At 42.0% G+C, this 18765-nt stretch overlaps 4 protein-coding genes across 8 annotated transcripts; 3 read left to right on the top strand and 1 right to left on the bottom strand.

Moving 5' to 3' along the window:
* Nucleotides 1–2695: 2695 nt before the first annotated feature.
* gck (glucokinase (hexokinase 4)) lies at nt 2696–6545 on the top strand (the record flags this gene model as incomplete). Its single annotated transcript, XM_084467979.1, has 10 exons — nt 2696–2776; nt 3495–3657; nt 3869–4023; nt 4129–4248; nt 4427–4522; nt 4614–4713; nt 4813–4996; nt 5689–5844; nt 6015–6248; nt 6398–6545. The coding sequence occupies 10 exons, from the start codon at nt 2696–2698 to the stop codon at nt 6543–6545; spliced, it is 1437 nt and encodes a 478-aa protein (XP_084324105.1).
* A 1982-nt stretch (nt 6546–8527) lies between these two features.
* On the top strand, nt 8528–10320 carry myl7 (myosin, light chain 7, regulatory). The gene is made up of 6 exons (XM_084467976.1): nt 8528–8722; nt 8954–9029; nt 9171–9275; nt 9383–9461; nt 9659–9707; nt 9814–10320. The coding sequence occupies exons 1-6, from the start codon at nt 8591–8593 to the stop codon at nt 9916–9918; spliced, it is 546 nt and encodes a 181-aa protein (XP_084324102.1). The 5' UTR covers nt 8528–8590; the 3' UTR covers nt 9919–10320.
* Nucleotides 10321–10373: 53 nt separating this feature from the next.
* Nucleotides 10374–11788, top strand: LOC311343238 (uncharacterized protein). Its single transcript, XM_084468110.1, has 4 exons — nt 10374–10654; nt 11330–11378; nt 11537–11570; nt 11651–11788. The coding sequence occupies exons 1-4, from the start codon at nt 10527–10529 to the stop codon at nt 11746–11748; spliced, it is 309 nt and encodes a 102-aa protein (XP_084324236.1). The 5' UTR covers nt 10374–10526; the 3' UTR covers nt 11749–11788.
* On the bottom strand, nt 10888–17574 carry agpat9l (1-acylglycerol-3-phosphate O-acyltransferase 9, like). Of its 5 annotated transcripts, XR_014633472.1 has the most exons (16): nt 17500–17574; nt 16829–17133; nt 16671–16728; nt 15489–15637; nt 15075–15220; nt 14783–14857; nt 14583–14672; nt 14387–14480; nt 13903–14018; nt 13596–13651; nt 13272–13357; nt 12920–13048; nt 12692–12771; nt 12408–12532; nt 12174–12244; nt 10888–11351 (listed from the first exon to the last, which is right to left on the bottom strand). XR_014633472.1 is itself a non-coding variant. In XM_084468108.1 (15 exons), the coding sequence occupies exons 2-14, from the start codon at nt 16970–16972 to the stop codon at nt 12427–12429; spliced, it is 1329 nt and encodes a 442-aa protein (XP_084324234.1). In that variant the 5' UTR covers nt 16973–17133; nt 17500–17574; the 3' UTR covers nt 10888–12244; nt 12408–12426. The 5 variants fall into 5 exon arrangements, 3 of the variants coding, with proteins under 3 accessions (XP_084324234.1, XP_084324235.1, XP_084324233.1); XR_014633471.1 differs by having other exon boundaries at nt 12174–12532; XM_084468108.1 differs by having other exon boundaries at nt 10888–12244.
* Between the last annotated feature and the right edge of the window lie 1191 nt (nt 17575–18765).

Here is an 18765-nt window from a genome sequence, read left to right as displayed (position 1 = left end):
AAATTCTAATCAGACAATGTCGTCAAAGAGGTTTTAGTTTAACGATAAACTTAATTTTATTTGATAATTTATCTTATAGAAAAAAAAAAAACATGCCGTGAATAGGGCTTACACTTTGCCTTTTATTCGAATTTCATAATACAATGGATTAGACTTTCGTGTTTATTTGCAATAGCCCTAACCCTTTTTACCGCACGGACTCAATGTAACAATTGCTAATGAAGATAATTAATTAACAGTGCTGCTGATTCACCAAAAGCCCATTCGTTCATCGCAGCACCCATGGTCAACGGGAAATATTTGGCATGGACTCTCTTATTACGATGGAAAAGGTAAAAACCAAAGATCATTTGCTCAATAATTTAAGTAGGCCTACCGTATGTCCAAATCGATCACGCAAACGATCATGTTGTAACTTAAAATATATGTGCATTTGTCCACCTTGTTTGATTTGTATCGGTTTTTTTAAATTTATTATATGGATACGAGGTCATGCACAAGTTAACTCTTAAATAGACAGGCTACAGTCTAAAAGTGTGCGAGGGGACCCCAAAAGTTAGATGCATAATGTGCAACTTATTCTTAACTTATTCAACTTATTCATTTAATAGCATTGGATTACAATAAAAAGCAGGATCGGATGTGATGAGCATCCTATCATTTGCAATGATAATTGAAAAAGAACGTAGCCTACTAGAGCATTTGTTTATTTTGTAGTATCACAGAAAATAAACCTTATTTGGGCATGGGTTCACTATAAACCTTAAACCCTGGACAAATAAACCTTATTTGGCCAGTTCGCACGTCGCACGAACTGGCCCACTTATCCTGAAAGAAAACAGTATTTGCTCTGTTCATCCAGTCCTCTCAGTATATTAAATAAACCATGAATACTACATTAACAGCATGTACCTGTAGGTAAACTTTACAACTGCAAAATGTAATTCTCTGATCCAACCTAATTGGGGGGGGACAAAAGGAACAGAATATCACATTTTCTGGATGGGGCCTTTCCTCAGTTTACTTTGCTCTGTGCTACTAACTTGTGTGTTCTCATATCTTAATCCTGTGTAAATCTGTGCATAGATTTAGGTGGCTGTGTGACTCGTGAGGTCAGCTCGGGAGATGGAACTCCATCAAGCAGATCTCTCTGTAAACACTGCTGCTGGTTAAATCAACCAGACAATAATCAGCTATGTAGTACTTGGCCTTCATTCAAAACACCACATCTATTGATAGATTTTACACAAATGATCTTTACATTTATTTGTTCCTCCTTTCAAGGTAATGACTGGATCTCTACCGCAAATGCCCATACAGCATATTTAAGATAAGATTTCTCTTTCTTTATGTATCATTATTAAAGGTGTCATAACTTATCTTTATTAAGAATTACAGTGAAAGTAAAACACTGAGCAGTTGTCCCTAGATATCTGCACTGGATCTCTGAATTAGTGAATGAGTGAACATATATAAAGTCTGTCAATGAATACAAATATCTACATATTTACAGTATATCAATAAATAGTCAAGTCTATCAATTTCTGTCTATCAATAGTTATAAATAATACTACACAATTTCAGAATGTGTTTAGCATTGCCCTATTGATACCTATTGATTCCAATGTGTCTAGCATTGCACTATTGATTCCTAAATGAATTCCCATAATGCATACTTTGTGTGTGTGTTTGCGCACATGTGCATACGTGTGTGTGTGTGTGTGTGTGTGTGTGTGTGTGTGTGTGTGTGTGTGCACGCACATCTGTGTGCATGCTTGTCTCTGTGCTTGCACGTGTGTGTGTATTCATATTAAGGTCTGTGAACCCCTCTTGTTCTACACTGTAGTAAAGTGCACTGGGGGAAAGGGTCACAAGCCAAACTGCCTCTGTCTTGGTCAATCAACTATGGTCACTGCTAGAATAAAAAGTATAACCACTGACACTGTCACCCGGCACATGCTAGCTCAGGTCATTCATCCTGTAGTGAAGCTATTTTTAGCTGTTCTGGTTCTCTATTTTAAACATTGAACCTTTGGCTCTTTAAATAAAAGTATGATTTGGCAATGCACGTGGGGCTTTTCTTTGGAGAAGTAGCATGACAATAGCTTGTTGAAGGTGAGTTCAATGTCACAGGTCCTGTTGCCTAATATAAGAACACATTCATAAACAAAATCCATCAATGTTTTTTGTTGCTAAGGCCACTAAAGCTTTGTAAGAATTGTAAACATTTTTAGATCACAGTCAGAAAAATGACATGAAACTCTCACAGATATAAAACAAAATAAAATGATATGTATGTGCATCCCTGTTAGGTGGGATCATAAGCTTCATATGAAATGCTAATAATCAATACACGCGTGTAGAACGCAGATCAAAAACATATTTTCATCGGATCATGGATCATCATGCCTCCTCCAGGCCAACAGACTTCCCCCCCCCTTCATGTAGGTTTGCCTCCGTGGTGGAGGTGCTGTGCTTGTTTGCATGTGGCCAGATGGGGGGGTGGTTTATGAGAAGGTGGGCTAAGACGCCTCATCCTCTGTGGCCTGCCCACTTTGGTTGAGCTTAAAAAGCCACAGAGTGGCTTTTCCCAGTGGTCCGGGCGGTTCACTGTTACATAATAAACACACACACTCAGCGCACACCTAGAAACACCCTCAGCACATTCAGCAGCACATCCAGTAAATCCGTGGAGATGCCGTGTGTGAGCTCTCATCTTAGGCAGATTCTGAAGATGCCCAGTAGTTACAAGGCTGAGGTGGATCAAATCCTCATGGTAAGACCAACCCCTTATTCTTTAGCCTTCTTTAGCTTATTCATTCATTCATTTATTCATCAAACCTTTATTTAAGCCTCAAAGATCAATAAGGTTTCCCTTATTTGCAATGATATTGAGATACAGAGAAATGCAAAGTTATACAAATCAAAGAGGACAATAGGTGAAAACACTATCTACATTGCCCGCTGTGGTGAAATGTCCAGGAGTTAAGGGAGAGTTAGTGAGAGAGAGAGTCAATCTTGAAGATGTGTTGTAGATAATTCCATGATTTCTCCGTGCACAAAATTATATTATCCAAGATCAGAGTAAACCCACGGGACTTGAAGCATAGAACAGCAAGCAGAGCAAGTTTTTAAGTAAGCCTATGTTGTTTCTGCAAGTTTTTTTCGGGTTGGACTACTTTGTATAAGTTGTTAAAATATCGTTCCTGTGCTGTCAATATGGTTGTGTTGTTTAAGAATTTAGTTGTAACTTGTGTGACTTTTCATAGTTTCATGTTTTAGTTTTATGAATTACTTTGCTTTTACCTGGAAGATGCACGCTGGAAGATTTGATTTACAAGACATTCTTTCTACACTTTCTTTCTACACGGACTCCCCTTTCAATTGTCTGCTCCTGTCTTAAATATTATGCATTCACTTGGCAACAAAAGTTATGTATAATCCTTGACTGATCATCTAATGGCAGCTCTGCAATGTCCCCTGCCTCTTGACAGGTGGAGCAGATTCTCTCTGAGTTCCGTCTGAATAAGGAGGACCTGAAAGAGGTCATGAAAAGGATGCAGCTTGAGATGGACCGAGGACTGCGTCTGGAGACACACAAGGAGGCCAGCGTTAAAATGCTCCCCACCTATGTCTGCTCTACCCCAGAAGGATCAGGTATATACACTGGCCCTCTCCACTATATGCTCCACTAAATATGGTCATTGTCGCTTTTGCACCAAACGACCCGTTGCTAGGGAACTTTTAAGTGTCATAAGAGTGTTGCTCTGACATCGGAGCGTTGCCATGGCTAGGACAGCATGAGCCTGACTTTCGCTCCTGGAACGGTAAATCTGTAAATACATTGAAGTGTTTGCGGTCACGTCAGAGGTGGGAGACTTCCTTGCCCTGGACTTGGGGGGCACCAACTTTCGGGTCATGCTGGTGAAGGTGGGAGAGGACCAGGAGAGGGGCTGGAAGCTGGAGACCAAAAACCAGATGTATTCTATCTCTGAGGACGCCATGACCGGGACTGCTGAAATGGTGAGTGAAAACCCCTTCCCTTAAAGTTCTTTAAGAACTACCATAGGAATCACGTGATTAGGTTTCTCATATACTGTATCTTCTGTCTCCACACACAACACATAGCTCTTTGACTACATAGCAGAGTGCATCTCCGATTTCCTCGGCAAACACCACATCAAACATAAGAAGCTCCCTCTCGGATTCACCTTCTCCTTCCCCGTCCGACATGAAGATATTGACAAGGTAGGCTGATTCTTATAGAAAACATTACAGTAAATCCTTTTAGGCTTTACCCAAAATATTCTTCTGTATTATCATGAAGTGGTAAACCTTTTAAGTTGTCGGTAGGACTTTGTAGCACCAGAAAGATGACATGTTGACAGAATGTAGGTCCATGTTGTTATGCTGGCTCTTCCCACAGGGCATTCTGCTGAACTGGACCAAAGGTTTCAAGGCTTCAGGGGCAGAAGGGAACAATATTGTAGGCCTGCTGAGGGATGCAATCAAGAGGCGAGGGGTAGGTAGCTCAGCTCAGGGGAAAGCTACACCAACCACTCCAACATCAGTGTCCTCTTATATGATTGTTTTATTTTCTGTATTGTGTTCAGGACTTTGAAATGGATGTGGTTGCCATGGTGAACGACACAGTGGCCACCATGATATCTTGCTACTACGAAGATCGCAGCTGTGAGGTTGGGATGATTGTTGGTAAGCTGCCATGTGACACACACACACACAGCAAAACAGTCCTACATAGAAAAATAACCCTCTGACAACGCATCCTAATGATAATCTTCTTTTTCACAGGCACTGGTTGCAATGCCTGTTACATGGAGGAGATGCGAACTGTGGAGCTGGTGGAGGGAGAGGAGGGTCGCATGTGTGTGAACACAGAGTGGGGGGCCTTCGGCGACAACGGGGAGCTGGAAGACTTCAGACTGGAATACGACCGAGTGGTGGACGAGTTCTCCATAAACCCCGGACAGCAACTGTAAGTTGTAGACGTGCAAGGGGGGATTGAAAAGGTTATGTAATCCCATCCCGAATGTGCACCTGCATTCACTATTCTTCAGGGGAACGTGCACGTCTTCCAGACACACTGGGGCATTTAACCTTAGATGCCACTTACTCGATTAGGTACCGTTTTGTTTTTTTGTTAATTATAATTATCACTCTCGAGCAATACTCACCCGACCCTCAGCTGTGCACTTCTGTGTGGTTGCCAAGTGACCGGCTCTTTGCCAGTGTATGTTTGTTACTGGTCAGAGTGTGTATACGTCAGCGGTCAGTCAGCAGACGGAGGTGTCAGATTAATGATCCCTTTCTCCTGAACTTGGGCTGCTGCTCAACAGCCTAATGGCTGTTTACCTTTCACCCGACATCCCGCGGGCCGCACTGGGTCTCACTCACCCTCTTCAGCCGCTATGGCCCAAAAAGGGCAACATGCAGATTTGCATCCGGCACCTCTCTCCTTCTGCCCCCCTCTCCCCCGCTGCGCCTCGCCCTGGAGAAAATAGAGAAGGCGCCATTGTTTGCACACGTGTTGTCATGACGCACATCCCTCATGTGTGCGTCTCCTTCTTTCATCATCGTTCTTTCCCCAACTGCCGCTCCTCTACCCGAAGCAGTGTTCTTACCCTGTCCGTGTGTTTTTTTTGTTTGTTTTTTTGTTCCTCTTGGCAGATATGAAAAGCTAATCAGCGGGAAGTACATGGGAGAGCTGGTCAGACTGGTTCTGATCAAGCTCGTCAACCAAGACCTGCTGTTCAACGGCGACGCCTCCGACCAGCTCAAGACACGTGGCGGCTTCGAGACGCGCTATGTGTCCCAGGTGGAGAGGTGAGGCCATGCGTGACATGCTCCACAGGACATGCTCCACAACGCTCCTAAGTCATCATTCATCATCCTTGTTTCAAGTGACTCGCCAATAGACTTCTGTAACCACTCTAGGAACAGTTGTCTAGACTTACAAAACAAGGCCCTTTTTGCCTTTCTGCTCCCCATGTTAGTGACTCTGGGGACAGGAAGCAGATCTACAACATCCTGTCCACCCTGGGCCTGCTGCCATCAGAGCTGGACTGTGACATTGTGCACCTGGTGTGTGAGAGCGTCTCTACGCGCTCTGCTCACATGTGCGCCGCTGGTCTCGCCGCGGTGATCAACGTAATGCGCGAGCGCCGCAGCCAGGAGGCCCTCAAGATCACGGTGGGCGTCGACGGATCCGTCTACAAACTGCACCCATGGTGAGGCGACGGGCGAGACGCCAAGGGTCGGTGCGTTCGGTGCGAACGTGGGTGCAGGTTTGCTGAATGCAGTGGGAGAGTTGAACTGCAGAGATTGTAGAGATACAGAGTCTATTCTTGGTTCTTATTTTTTTGTTTCCTTCTCACAGTTTCCAAGACAGGTGCCACGAGATAGTCCGGGAGCTCACACCGCATTGTGACATCACCTTCATCCAATCAGAGGAGGGGAGCGGCCGGGGTGCCGCCCTCATCTCGGCCGTAGCCTGTAAGATGGCAGCCTGCATGATCACACCGTAGGGCGGTCGTCGTGCAACGCGACCCCTCCTGCCTCACTGACGGGGAACTGTGGCGGCCTTAAGAGTCCTTCTCCTGAGACAGTGTGGCCAGGGGCGGAGCTCTGGCCAGAAGTTTGGATGCACTTGGGCTGAGAAATGTCTTTCACAATCTAAGCAAGGGTCCACATGAAGACCACCACAGACCATCACACCATTTGTAATAATTACTTACTAACGTTGTTTCAGGATAAAATTCCGGCACAGAAGTCAATTCTAAGTTCATATATCCGAGCTGATTGTTAACGGACGTAGATGGGCCCCTTTTAAGATAACCAATGAGTTGTTGTTGGGGATGAAGTATAAGGGTGTAGATGTGAAGGTAAAGTTAAGCGAGACTTGGTAGGACACAATAACAGACCGGATCAAGTGAAAGGTAGAGAAGAAGGTTGTATGTCTCTGATAGTATATAAGATGAGCCTGTCAGTGGCAAAAACAAGCACTTTTAAAGGACGTACATTGATGGGGCACTCTTTCCTCAAAGGATTACATTGCAGCCCATTTTTGTGGATTATGGCTGCAGCTTTCTTGCTCAACACTGGGCCAATTTAGAAAAACATTGTCCACATTAGTCACTTAGACCCAAAATGATCAGAAAATAGGGTTCAGGTAGAAAAGCCCTATGCCCATATGCTGCTGATCTATTTATTCCTTGTTGAAGTTTTATTTAAATTACTATATAATATTTCCTGTTATAAAGCAGGCACTAGGGTTTTGTTTCTGTTTCCCTATGCGCCTGGAAGTTAAGCTATCCATGTTGTTGACTGTTATATATATGTGTATGTTATTAGCACATGGAAAATCTAAATACCAAGGAGAAAGATGCAGGTATTTATTTGCCGATGTATGGAAACTATACACAACCCTACTGAACCCTGACACAACCGTACCGTATCGTACCGAACGTGAGTTTTGTGAACCGTTTCACCCCTACACTTTACATATATTAGCCAAGAGTTGTTCATTACTTTTTGTTCATATTGGCTTAATAGAACTGACTGTAAATATAATTGCTACACAATTAGGTATTTAGATGTTGAAGTGTTTAAATTAAAAACAAGCAAATACAAGACATTCATTTGTATTTGAGATTTACTTAATATTGAAGCAAGACTGAAACAGAGTGTCAAAGAGTCAGCTGATCCTCTACAGCAAGGTTTCAATGACTGTTTCAACCTGTAAATAAAGAGTTTTCATTTCGTTATCATGTCCCCGGTGTGTAATTCTTCCACGAGAAAAAAACGGATTGGTTGCGTGCCTTATTATACATGTTTGTCTGAGAGCTGAAAAGGCAATTAAGATTATCCTCAACATTTCAACTTTATTACTAGGTCAACAACTACTTTTTGGAACATTTTCTAACATTCTGTCTGCATTCGACCATGCAGTGAAAACGACTTTTACTATTAACCTTTAATCAAGTCCAAACAGTTAACATGAGCTTGATGTGGTGGAACTGTTGTTCTGGTCCCTGCCATCTCTCTTTCCGCTCCTAGAGGAATCTGTGGAGCGCCACGTCTTATCTCTCCCTCTCTCTTATCTCAGACATGGAGCAGAGAGAGAAACAGAGACGGTGTAGGTATCCATGTAAGGGACTATACTCTCCACCATAGGCTATTATAAGAAGCTAGGAGATAACATGGGTCATATATTAACCCTCCCTCAGCATCAGCCCAGTCTGGAACTCAACTGATTTATTACACACTCACTCATCCTGAAATGGTAAGATAGTCAACCCCACCCTTATTTAATTGCAACATTATTATTAGTCTTTTGTCTAACATTCTAACATCCTAACATTCTTAAGGCTTTTGAGAGTGTTTACGTTTTTAACATTTATTTATTCATAAAATAACCAAAACATGCATTATCAATCCTGCAAAAGATGGTGAAACCATGTTAACTTTTGTAACTTGTATGGTTGTATGATGAAACCATTGTGTTTTAGGTTTAAATTTCAACGTCATATTGTGTCTATACTTCAAATGTTATGTTCAAGCTGTCTACTAAATGATTGTGTTTACACTCTGTGATGGAAAGGCGAGCAAGAAGGCTGCTAATAGGAGACAGCGGGGAGCCCAGAAGGCTTGCTCCAATGTCTTCTCAATGTTCGAGCAGTCTCAGATACAGGAGTTTAAAGAGGTAGGATAACCTGCAATACTATGATGGAGTCTGAGGCAATGGTATCAAAATGTTATTGAGACATGTCTATTGTGTGCACTAATATTACTGTAACTATTATTGCTCACTTTTCTGGTTTTGAAATTGGAACAAGGGATATAGAATATCATTTGTTAAATAATTACCATTATAATGGTTACAATTGTTAATATTTCTTTATGTTCCATAATGAATGCCTGCTTTGTTCTGCAGGCGTTTGGCTGCATTGACCAAGACAGAGATGGTGTTATCAAAAAACAAGACCTCAAGGAGACTTATGGACAACTAGGTACTGGCTCAGGGTTTCCTTTCTTTTACTCACTGACCTATCCATAATATAAGATCAATACTAAAAGATTCAAAAACATAGTTGTGACAAACTTGTTATTCTCCTTTCCCCATGTAATGTGTTTGTGTGTGTGTGTTTCAGGAAAGCTCAATGTCAATGATGAAGAGCTAGAAGGAATGCTGAATGAGGGAAAGGGTCCGATCAACTTTACGGTGTTCCTGAGTCTGTTTGGAGAGAAACTAAATGGTGAGACCTGTTAAATGACAAGTCACAACAATACTTAAGCCATTTAAGTATTTTTGTTAGGCATCTTATCAAAAATGGAATTGAGTGATCATGTTCCCCCCTTCCAGGTACTGACCCAGAAGAAACCATACTCGCTGCCTTCAAGCTCTTTGACCCTAATGCAACAGGCTCCATCAACAAGGATGAGTAAGAAAACATTTCATTAAACTCAATCGTATCCGGCATTCACCATTTTATATTTTTGGAATTAAAGTTTCACCTTCACTTTTTAAATTTAGATTTAAAAAATCAGGGTTTTTTTTATACAGATTTTGGACTGGTGCTGAATGTCACCATTTTTATATTTTTGGATTTAACGTTCTGCCTTTACTTTTTTAATCCAGATTTAGGCGGTTATTGATGAACCAGGCTGACAAATTCACAGGAGAAGAGGTCAGTATTTTACATTCTTTACACACATTACTGTTTTGTTTCCAAATGAAGACATTAGGTATTGGGTCAGAGCTATTTGTTTTAATAGTCTCACCTGATCACCTAGGTGGACCAGGCGTTTGCAGTAGCTCCTATAGATGTGGCTGGGAACCTGGACTACAAGTCTCTCTGCTACATCATCACACATGGAGATGAGAAGGAAGACTCCTAAACATATTCTGTTGGATGTCCTGGTTCTAATGAAGTCGTTCAACTAGTGTTTTAGTATATTTTCCATAATATGGCCTATTTGTTGTGTTGCAAAATTATTTCAATTGTAAATTGAAAATGTACCGTGTTGATTAGTTGCAAAAATGGGCATTATAAGTAAACATCATGGGCAACTGTTGATTCTGTATGTTTTTACATAATTTCAGCAAAATAAAGGGTGGTTTTAGTAGAATAAATGTATACATTTCTTGAGAGAAGCCCTGAAAATATAAATGAAAACATATTAAGGATCTTTGAAATTAACACTCTTGTGCTTCCATCATGAGATCAACATCCAGGCTTCCCCAACACATTCGGGACTAAATGCAATTCCAATCTTATTGGTCAATGTTGCTATGGATACAACAACAAACACCCCCCAGCCCCCCCCCCCCCCCCTGCTCCCATAAATTCCACTCCCAGGCAGTGTCCTTGTTCACAAAGATACAGACAGCAACACCAGTAGGCTTAAAGATTGACTATTAAGCTGTTCCCTTAACCAAGAGCCAAACATCTGCACTTTTACAAAAAGTACTTTTTTGAGGGTGACATGTAGGTCTGGTCACAACCATGCCCATTTCCTCTGGAGCGGCCGGCCGTGTGGCCGCGGGAGTAGACACAGCCATAGCCTGGACACCAGACGGGGGGACGAAGGAGACCAAACTGTACAACAGGAGCAACGACTCTTACCTAAAACGGTGAGCCAACACTTTTCAATACTGTTACTCCTGCAAGTGACGTACTGTAAGGTACTTAAAAGATATCATTCCAAACTGCAGGACACATTTAACCTGACCTAGGACACCTCGATGAGGCGCACTATTTTGAGCAATCTATGGCACAAGAATTTCCTTTCGGGATTAATACATTTGTATCTTATCTTATTGCCTACACAAACAAATTGCAATGAAGGAAATACTCTTACAAGCCATTTGAGTTCAGAATAAGAACTTTAAAACAATAAGCTACATTGTGCAAAACATCTACACTTTGAATTACAGTCTGTTAAGTACGTACCATCTTATCAAAGTGTTGTATTTTTAAGGCCTTCTGTTTAGGGGGCATTTGAAAAGTTACAGTCAACCATTGCTTAGCAGTCAAGGCCCTGTTGACACAGGGTGCCTGAACCAATAGCAACCTGTGTGTCGTCTCAACAGTGCAGGTTAAGATAATGACATTAGGCATTCGTCAGCCTCATAAATGTTTCATTTTGCCGTGTTTCTCCTGGCCGCCCTGCTCAGGACAATTCAGTCATGCAGAAATTGATGACTGAATGCTCTGGAGGGGACCGTTGTGCATCTTCAGTGTTTCAGTGCCGCCTTCACAACGTTGCTCTTCCGTAATGTAAACTATTGATTTCTCCCTTTGGGCAGGTATCTGGAATCTACACAGAGACTGAGGCAGGGAAGCGATGGAACAGGGGTAAGTGGTATATCTTTTTCAAAAACACACAATGGACTCGTTATTATACATCCACACTTTTCACTGACATTTTGGAAACACCCTGACACCAACAACTGATGCCAAGAGTTGGTGTCACAGTTATTTATTAAACCCCATATTGTCTGATTTCGTCACAGGATGCCAGTCCTCCACACAATGGCGAGGACGACGGTGAGAAACATTGAGTTTATAGCTCAAGCTAAATGACTCAGGGAGGTACTGAGGTAATGTTTTCTTTACATTTTAAAAAGGGGCCACAGAGAAGTCCCAAGGCAGCGATGATGAATCGGAGGAGAAACCGCCAAGTGACAAGAGTTTAAAGAAGTCCAAAACATGCACCCTGCTATAAAGGCCACCTATCATATGGACTTTGGTCGTCTGCAACGCCTGACACCATGATGCATTATTTAATTGCCAACACCTGTTGCATTTTTGTAACCCTTCACCTTTGGACTTGTGAAGTGTGGTAATTGTTAAATGACTGATGTTTTCCTTAATAATAAAAAATATATCACTGCCATTATAAACGGTTTTAGAAGTGAATTATTTACTACAGTCTGAGTGATAGGAACGAGAAAAATGTGTAACACAACGGCTTCACCTCCCTCTCTACGCAGGCTATATGCTCAGGCCCCATTCCTTTCTTGCTCAGATCTGAGTGATCCATTCCCTTGACACATTGTGGCTGAATTGCCATGGATCAGATATGTAATCATATCGAGATCATTTCTGATGTAAATGGAAGTGATTTCAACATGTAAAACAGTTTCTTACATTGTAAATGACGATGTCTCATAAGCTTGTGCAACAGTTTGGCAGTGAAACTGTATCTTGGCTTTCAGCCACTAGATGAGAGATAAAGGGATAGATAGAGGGATAAATCAATTGGGAAAGAGAAATATGGCGGAACGCATAGGTGAAATTCTTGAGGACATATTCAGTCGGCGGTATTCAACATCCAGTCCAATCAAACAGCCATCACTTGCTGAGGACAAGTCTGTTACCAACCCACTGCACTTTTCCCCCTTTAGTCACTGTTGCTGCTGTCGTCTCCCACCACCATACTGCTGTACTGCTTCTGCTGCTCCTCCTTGAACGATTCCTTGACCTTTGCCCTCTTCAGGCCGCCATCCCTGCAAGGGGGAGGGGTGGAGACGGGCACAGTGTTTTAAGCTGACTGTTCTGTGCTTTGTAACAGCACGTGTAGCATAAGCCTCACATACCGCTCACATACCTCTCACATTTTGTGTGAGTGTGTGTGTGTGTGTGTCATAATGAAAGAGAAGTCTTACCATTGCAGATCTAATAGTCCACCCTGGTGAGCAATGGCTGATTTAACTCTGTTGGCAAACTGGACAGCGTCTTCGTTATCCTGTCATCATCATCATCAATAACAAACAAACAAAAACCATATGAACTTTGTGCCGAGCTGATCAGGCACTACAAATGTTTTGGGTTAAAACAGAAATGTGCATAGAACTGCAGTTGGATGTACTTGGATTTATGGTTGTCAAACCGACCTGTTGATGCATGGCTGGCAGATACCAGACATCACAGACCAGTGCCCAGCTGGTCATCATCCTGAGCAGGTAGCTGACCATGTTGTATTTTGAACTGTTCCAGAAGGCATCTCCAAACTTCAGGTCGTACTGTGGGAAAATCAAGAGGGGTGACATGATAAACTGTTATGCATGACAAACTCCCTACAGGTTGATTAAGCTGTGAGTGGAGCAGTTTTATTTAGTTGGATACTTTTTCAAGACAAAAAAGCTGGCTGCAGTAAGGAAATTCCACAGAAGTTTGAATTATAAAGTGAAGACGTGACATGATGCAGGGTCAACATGTGTCGATGTCCATGTGAAGTTGCAGTACCTTAATGGCGACTGGGTATATCGTTCCTCCGATCTCAAAGCTTCCCTTTTTGAACATCATCACTGAGGTGTTGTTGACACAGGTGCCTGTAGGAGCCAGAGGACCACTCAGGTTAGCCAAAGTTGCTTAACTTATGCTGCTTTCCAAATAAAATAAAAAGTGTAGCCAAGTTGTTTTCATTTTATTTTTTCTTGGCGCCCTGGGAGCTAACAGCCGATATGGGGCAGGCCCAAGAGAAGTAGAAACAATCCCCCTGTGTCCTATCTGTTACAACATGAAACTCTGGTCCACCGATTACTTGATAGTTGCCATGGTAACACTTACCCTCTGGGAAAATCAGTATGGGAAGTTTTGTCTTGTCGTTAACGTGGTCTGTCAACCTGCAGTAGAAGAAGGGTAGGCGAGTTGTCATGGAAAGAGAATTAACTGAAAAAGAGTCAAGGTTTTGATCCCTTGTGGATGTGTATATGAATAGGGTCATATCTGAGAAGATGAAATAGCATTAAGATATTTAGTAGCAGCAGCTTTGAAAGTCAAGGTATGACACACTTATAGTGTATACAGGGGGAACCTCTTTAACACTTTATCTTTACTGTCATTTGTATAATTGGCATTCTTGGGACAGGAATACCTCTTGGTCACTAGGTGGCGATCTTTCATCTCAGCCCTTTCGAACCAGACGTGAGGACAGGAGCGCACCATGGCTCTCTGGAGCACTCCCATCAGCCCCCCGTGGATCTGGCCCACCTGAGGAATGCATGGTATCCAACGAATTAGAAACTCATACGCTACTATCCCACCTTTTCAGGGCACTACCATTTTTGTTCTAAATAATTTTGCTGCTGTAGTTTAGCGCAGACCGAATCTATTAAGAGAGATTATTCCAGGGGTGAATGGGTTTTGTACTGTAGACAAACAAATGAATCACACACACACACACACACATTAATGAGTAAGTACAGTTACTCATTATTGAGTAACTATAAATAACTAGTCATTTTCAAAAAAGGGTGATCGGCTGATGTGATCGTGCAGATTGAGGACTATTTCTTTCTTTGCGCACGAGACCAGTGTACATGTGTTCCCTCCTAACGCCGGGATGTGAGTTCACGTACCATGGCGTAGCATCCGTCATTACAGAGGATCACAATATCGATGGGAGAGGTGTGATTGGCCACGCAGATCCCTCCCTTCTGGGGTCGGTTTTCTCTGTGGGAAGCAGAGAATGAGAGGGAGATAAGGGGCTGAACATAATACCGCACGTTTCCTGCTTTTGGGGTTCATTAGGCGGCGAAGTGTGTTTTCACTCACTTGTTGTGATAGTTAATAGCTGCAGAGAGACCCCTGGCACAGATCCTGTAGCACATCAAATGCACCCACTCACTCAGCCAGGTCTTAATCCTGTCAACATAATCACAACAAATAACCCCTGGGAAGTACGTGGGAAAGGGATGCATAGGAAAGCCCAAATGTGATCACCACTGAGTAAGTCTAGGCTGTTTGGTAATAACCTCCCGTTAGGTAGAAGTCCGACAGTAGATGTTCCTATGACGAGCCAGGAGAGACCGATAGTAGCCAGGGTAATTCTATGTGAAATAAAAAACACATGTACTTTTCCATTAGTTTATAGTGGCTTTAAATAGGGATTGTTCCATAGCACAAAATGGAGTCTTTTTATGAATAAGTTTTTATCACGCAGGAACAGACCCTGGGTTTGAAGTGATTGCGGATGATTGACTGTTTTCTAGTGAGCAGGGTAGTTCAGACAGGTCATTATGATAATTATATGTAGGGTTTGGGAACCTGAGCGGGGCGAGAATGCAGTATCTGACCAGGACGCCTAAGCCGTACACCAGAGTCAGCTTCAGGCTGATGTAGTGGAAATCGTTGTTGGTGCGGGTCAACAGGTTCCACGATACCAACTCTTCAGAGGTGAACCGTTGGGTCACCTTCCAGACGACACAAATGACACATTATACAAAGTAAGGTGTCTGTTGACCTAACCGTCTATCTCAAAAACAATGGCTACCTCAACTGTCAAACTGCAAACTGTTTACAGATACTTTTTGCATTTCTCTTTTTAATGCAATCTTTTTTTGCATTCATTTTAAAATAAGTTGATTTGAGAATAGGCCTAGTCACACCAATACTATAAGAGGAACATACATACTACTTCGATAACGGCGCTTAGTGGAAAATGTAAGGCAGTCGATTTACCTCATCTTCTACAATGCTTTCAATGCCTTGACGGGTGAAATAAAAAGAGTCACTAAATCTGAAGTCGCCACCTAGCGGTTGTTTTGGGAGACTGCGTCTGAGCTCCTCAAACTCTTTCTCCATAGAGTTGTTCCCCCGCTGGATCAGACCTGATTCAGCAAAAACAAAACAGAACATTTCCAAATCATTAAAAAATATATGTATATTATATATATAATAATGATTCAAATCATTACAGAGGAATCCAAGCTCTGAGAAACGCAGGGATCAGAGAAATGAGCTGCTCACTGTCCCTTCAATTTGACAATATTGATAATTTCAAAACTGAACCAAAGGGAAAGGTTCAACATGATCGTCAAACATAAACACACACACACACACACACACACACACACACACACACACACACACACACACACACACACACACACACACACACACACACACACACACACACACACACACACACACACACACACACAACGTGGTTCATGGGCCACTGTTAAGCAATCACAATCCTCCAGCGATCCACTATTGCCCTCTACACAGGGTGACTGAGTAAGCTGGAGATCCCTCGTCATCATCAAGCTAGTATCTAGGCCTACAAGGTCCAAAGTATAGTTCTACTGATCTTCTTCACTGTTAAGCCAGTCCATCTCAGCCAACACATGGCCTTGTCTATTCGTATACCTGTGGAATGAAAACATTCTCCTGCTGCTCCTCATGGCACCTTTTAAGAAATAAAACATTAACATTGTTTGGACCTTGTAATTCTGACGGTTGCTGCTGACACAATGAGTGTGTGTTTAAGCGTAGCTTTAAGGCCAGTGATTGATAAAGTTGAGTAATAGCATGCTGTCAATGAGGCAATCCCACACACTCGTCATAGAAGCCTCCATAAACTTGCCTAACAGATGCCTATAAGACTGATCCGAAAGCAAAGTACCCAGCGAGTAAGTAAGGACTTTTAAAGACACCACACAAGACATTTGTTACACAAATGCAGGAAACACATTGACATTGAGTAAGCACAAACCTCTCATATTTCAAAATCAAGAACAGGGCATATCCTGAAGTGAAAAACATTTCCTTATAGAATATGTATCTTCCATTAAGTTCACATCTACATCTATACACTACAGTTTTCTATCTATCTGCTGATCCATCCACCTGCATACTCACTGCTGGAACGAGAAGCTTTGAGGGCATAGTCCTTTTTGCGCATCTTCAAAGTGGCCCACTGCAGAAAGAACAGTCATGGGAAAGTCGTAGGTAGCAGTAAATATGTATGCATTGAAATCACACAGGGTGTGTGAGTGTGTTTGTGCAGCTGTTGGTACCTCCAGTGTCTTCACCAGGAGGTTCATGTAGGTCTCTGAGATACCCAGAGAGAAGCCAAACATGGCGGGCACCATGATTGATGCCAGGAGTAGGTACAACCAAGTTTTCAGCCCCCACAGGGTTATAGCCCATAGATCATCCATCGTTTACGTCCTCTATGACACAGGAATGTGTCCAAATTCCGTCTCCCGATATATATTATTATAAATATATATTTGTATATGATTGCCTTTGAAGATCAAGGACATCAGCTAAAAGTGTTGCAGTGATAGTCTAAGGAATCCTTTGTACTGCGGGGACACATCTGAGGAATAATACATAAAAGTAAACACCATCAATCATAACAAGACAAATACAAGAAAAGCATTTGGGTCAAAGACGATGACATTGGACTCAAGTTTATGATCTTCATTAAATGACCCAACATGACTTTGACATGCTTTTCTTGTATGCAGAAGTCATGTTGAAGAAGGTTTCACCAGATTCTTGGACCAGAAAAAAAAAATAGAAACTCGTGTAGACATTCGTATCGGCTTTAGTATATGCAACTTGCAAGAAAACGCGATAGGCTACATACACAATGTTCCATGTTGCAACATATGCCACTGTATAGTTGATGGTACATGCAATTATTAGTTAACCTTGTTTTACAAAGCACGACGGATCCTACCGTTCAAACGTCCACCCGCAGCACTGCTTGAACAGGAACAACATAGGAACAATTCAGAGGTTGAGTGACACATCTATCCGACACGCCCATTCAGTTCTCCGTTTCAAGACCAAAGTTCATAGAGTGGTGCTCCCCTTGTGGCGAGAGAGCGAACTCCGACACGTGGAATGTGTAGTGGTCGTATGGGTTAAACATATTTCATATAAAGTGCAGTAAGGCCTATAGCATACTAGTCTCTAATATTTTACATTATACAGGGTAAATTCCCTACAATTAATAAATAATGGCCAAATTAAATTAATTTAGGCCTGAAACTTCTTTAAATCCCCTACTAAATAAATAAAAGGCTGTAGGTCTACGACGAATTGGGCAACTCTCTTTCGGTCTTCTGTCCTAAGAATAACTTATTATAACTTAACTTATTAACTGATTATTTTCCAGGACCAGACATTTCACAGTCTGTTGCACATTTTTGTAAGGGGGGACATCAGGGAGTCCTTTTTTGTTTTATTGAACATAACATCCTTAGATCCTATTACAAATGTGATGTATCAACTATTTTCAAGATTGGAGTGCAAAACATGTTTACATTTTTAACTGTTGAATAAAAACAATATGATCTTCATGTTACTTCTGTTAGGGTGGTATATCATTACTAACAGGCTATAGGCTACTATTTATGGCCATAGTAAACTTTCTACACAATTGTTTGTTTGTGTGTATGTACGTTTCTTTGTGTGTGTGTGTGTGTGTGTGTGTGTGTGTGTGTAGGCGTGTTCCTGTGTGTGTGTGTGTGTGTGTGTGTGTGTGTGTGTGTGTGTGTGTGTGTGTGTGCGTGCGTGTGTGCGTGCCTGCGTGCGTGCATGTGTGTGTGTATGAGTGTGCAAGGGGTCAGCGGGGGTCTCTAGCCTACAGGGGCCTCTGTCCACAGCAAGAGTTGCCAATAAAGATATTTAACAAGACTATTTCCCGGTTGGCAACTGAGTTAGACAAATGGGTAGCCTATATCAGAGAATGTGTTATGCATCACACCCATTCAAGGTAGACTATATATAGGCCACTGTAGGACATTTAACATGTTGTACAATTCAGGAGGATGGTAAGCCCTATGTTCTCTGAATAGGCATATAGACTACCCTGCAATTTGCATGTGCAAAATTACCCCTTTTTTAAATTTTATTTATTTATTTTTTATTCCATTTTTATATATTATTATATAGAAAGAGAGAAAAGAGCGGTAGAGAGCCCGTTTTTAAAACCTCCCAT

The sequence above is a fragment of the Micromesistius poutassou genome, assembly GCF_964030765.1.
Source record: "Micromesistius poutassou genome assembly, chromosome: 5".
In the NCBI taxonomy this organism is placed as follows: Eukaryota; Metazoa; Chordata; class Actinopteri; order Gadiformes; family Gadidae; genus Micromesistius; species Micromesistius poutassou.
This window is presented reverse-complemented; position numbering and strand designations above follow the sequence as displayed.

What these genes read in the sequence shown, in the direction of transcription:
- myl7 (XM_084467976.1), top strand. Translation starts at nt 8,591, where the DNA reads ATGATTGTGTTTACACTCTGTGATGGAAAGGCGAGCAAGAAGGCTGCT. An exon ending in GGAGACTTATGGACAACTAG is followed by an intron (nt 9,030 to 9,170) that starts GTACTGGCTCAG and finishes TGTGTGTTTCAG; the next exon opens with GAAAGCTCAATGTCAATGAT. An exon ending in GTTTGGAGAGAAACTAAATG is followed by an intron (nt 9,276 to 9,382) that starts GTGAGACCTGTT and finishes CCCCCCTTCCAG; the next exon opens with GTACTGACCCAGAAGAAACC.
- LOC311343238 (XM_084468110.1), top strand. Translation starts at nt 10,527, where the DNA reads ATGCCCATTTCCTCTGGAGCGGCCGGCCGTGTGGCCGCGGGAGTAGAC. An exon ending in AGGGAAGCGATGGAACAGGG is followed by an intron (nt 11,379 to 11,536) that starts GTAAGTGGTATA and finishes ATTTCGTCACAG; the next exon opens with GATGCCAGTCCTCCACACAA. An exon ending in ACACAATGGCGAGGACGACG is followed by an intron (nt 11,571 to 11,650) that starts GTGAGAAACATT and finishes CATTTTAAAAAG; the next exon opens with GGGCCACAGAGAAGTCCCAA.
- agpat9l (XM_084468107.1), bottom strand. Translation starts at nt 16,972, where the DNA reads ATGGATGATCTATGGGCTATAACCCTGTGGGGGCTGAAAACTTGGTTG. An exon ending in TCCTGGTGAAGACACTGGAG is followed by an intron (nt 16,729 to 16,828) that starts GTACCAACAGCT and finishes TTCTTTCTGCAG; the next exon opens with TGGGCCACTTTGAAGATGCG. An exon ending in TGCATTCTCGCCCCGCTCAG is followed by an intron (nt 14,858 to 15,074) that starts GTTCCCAAACCC and finishes TATTTCACATAG; the next exon opens with AATTACCCTGGCTACTATCG.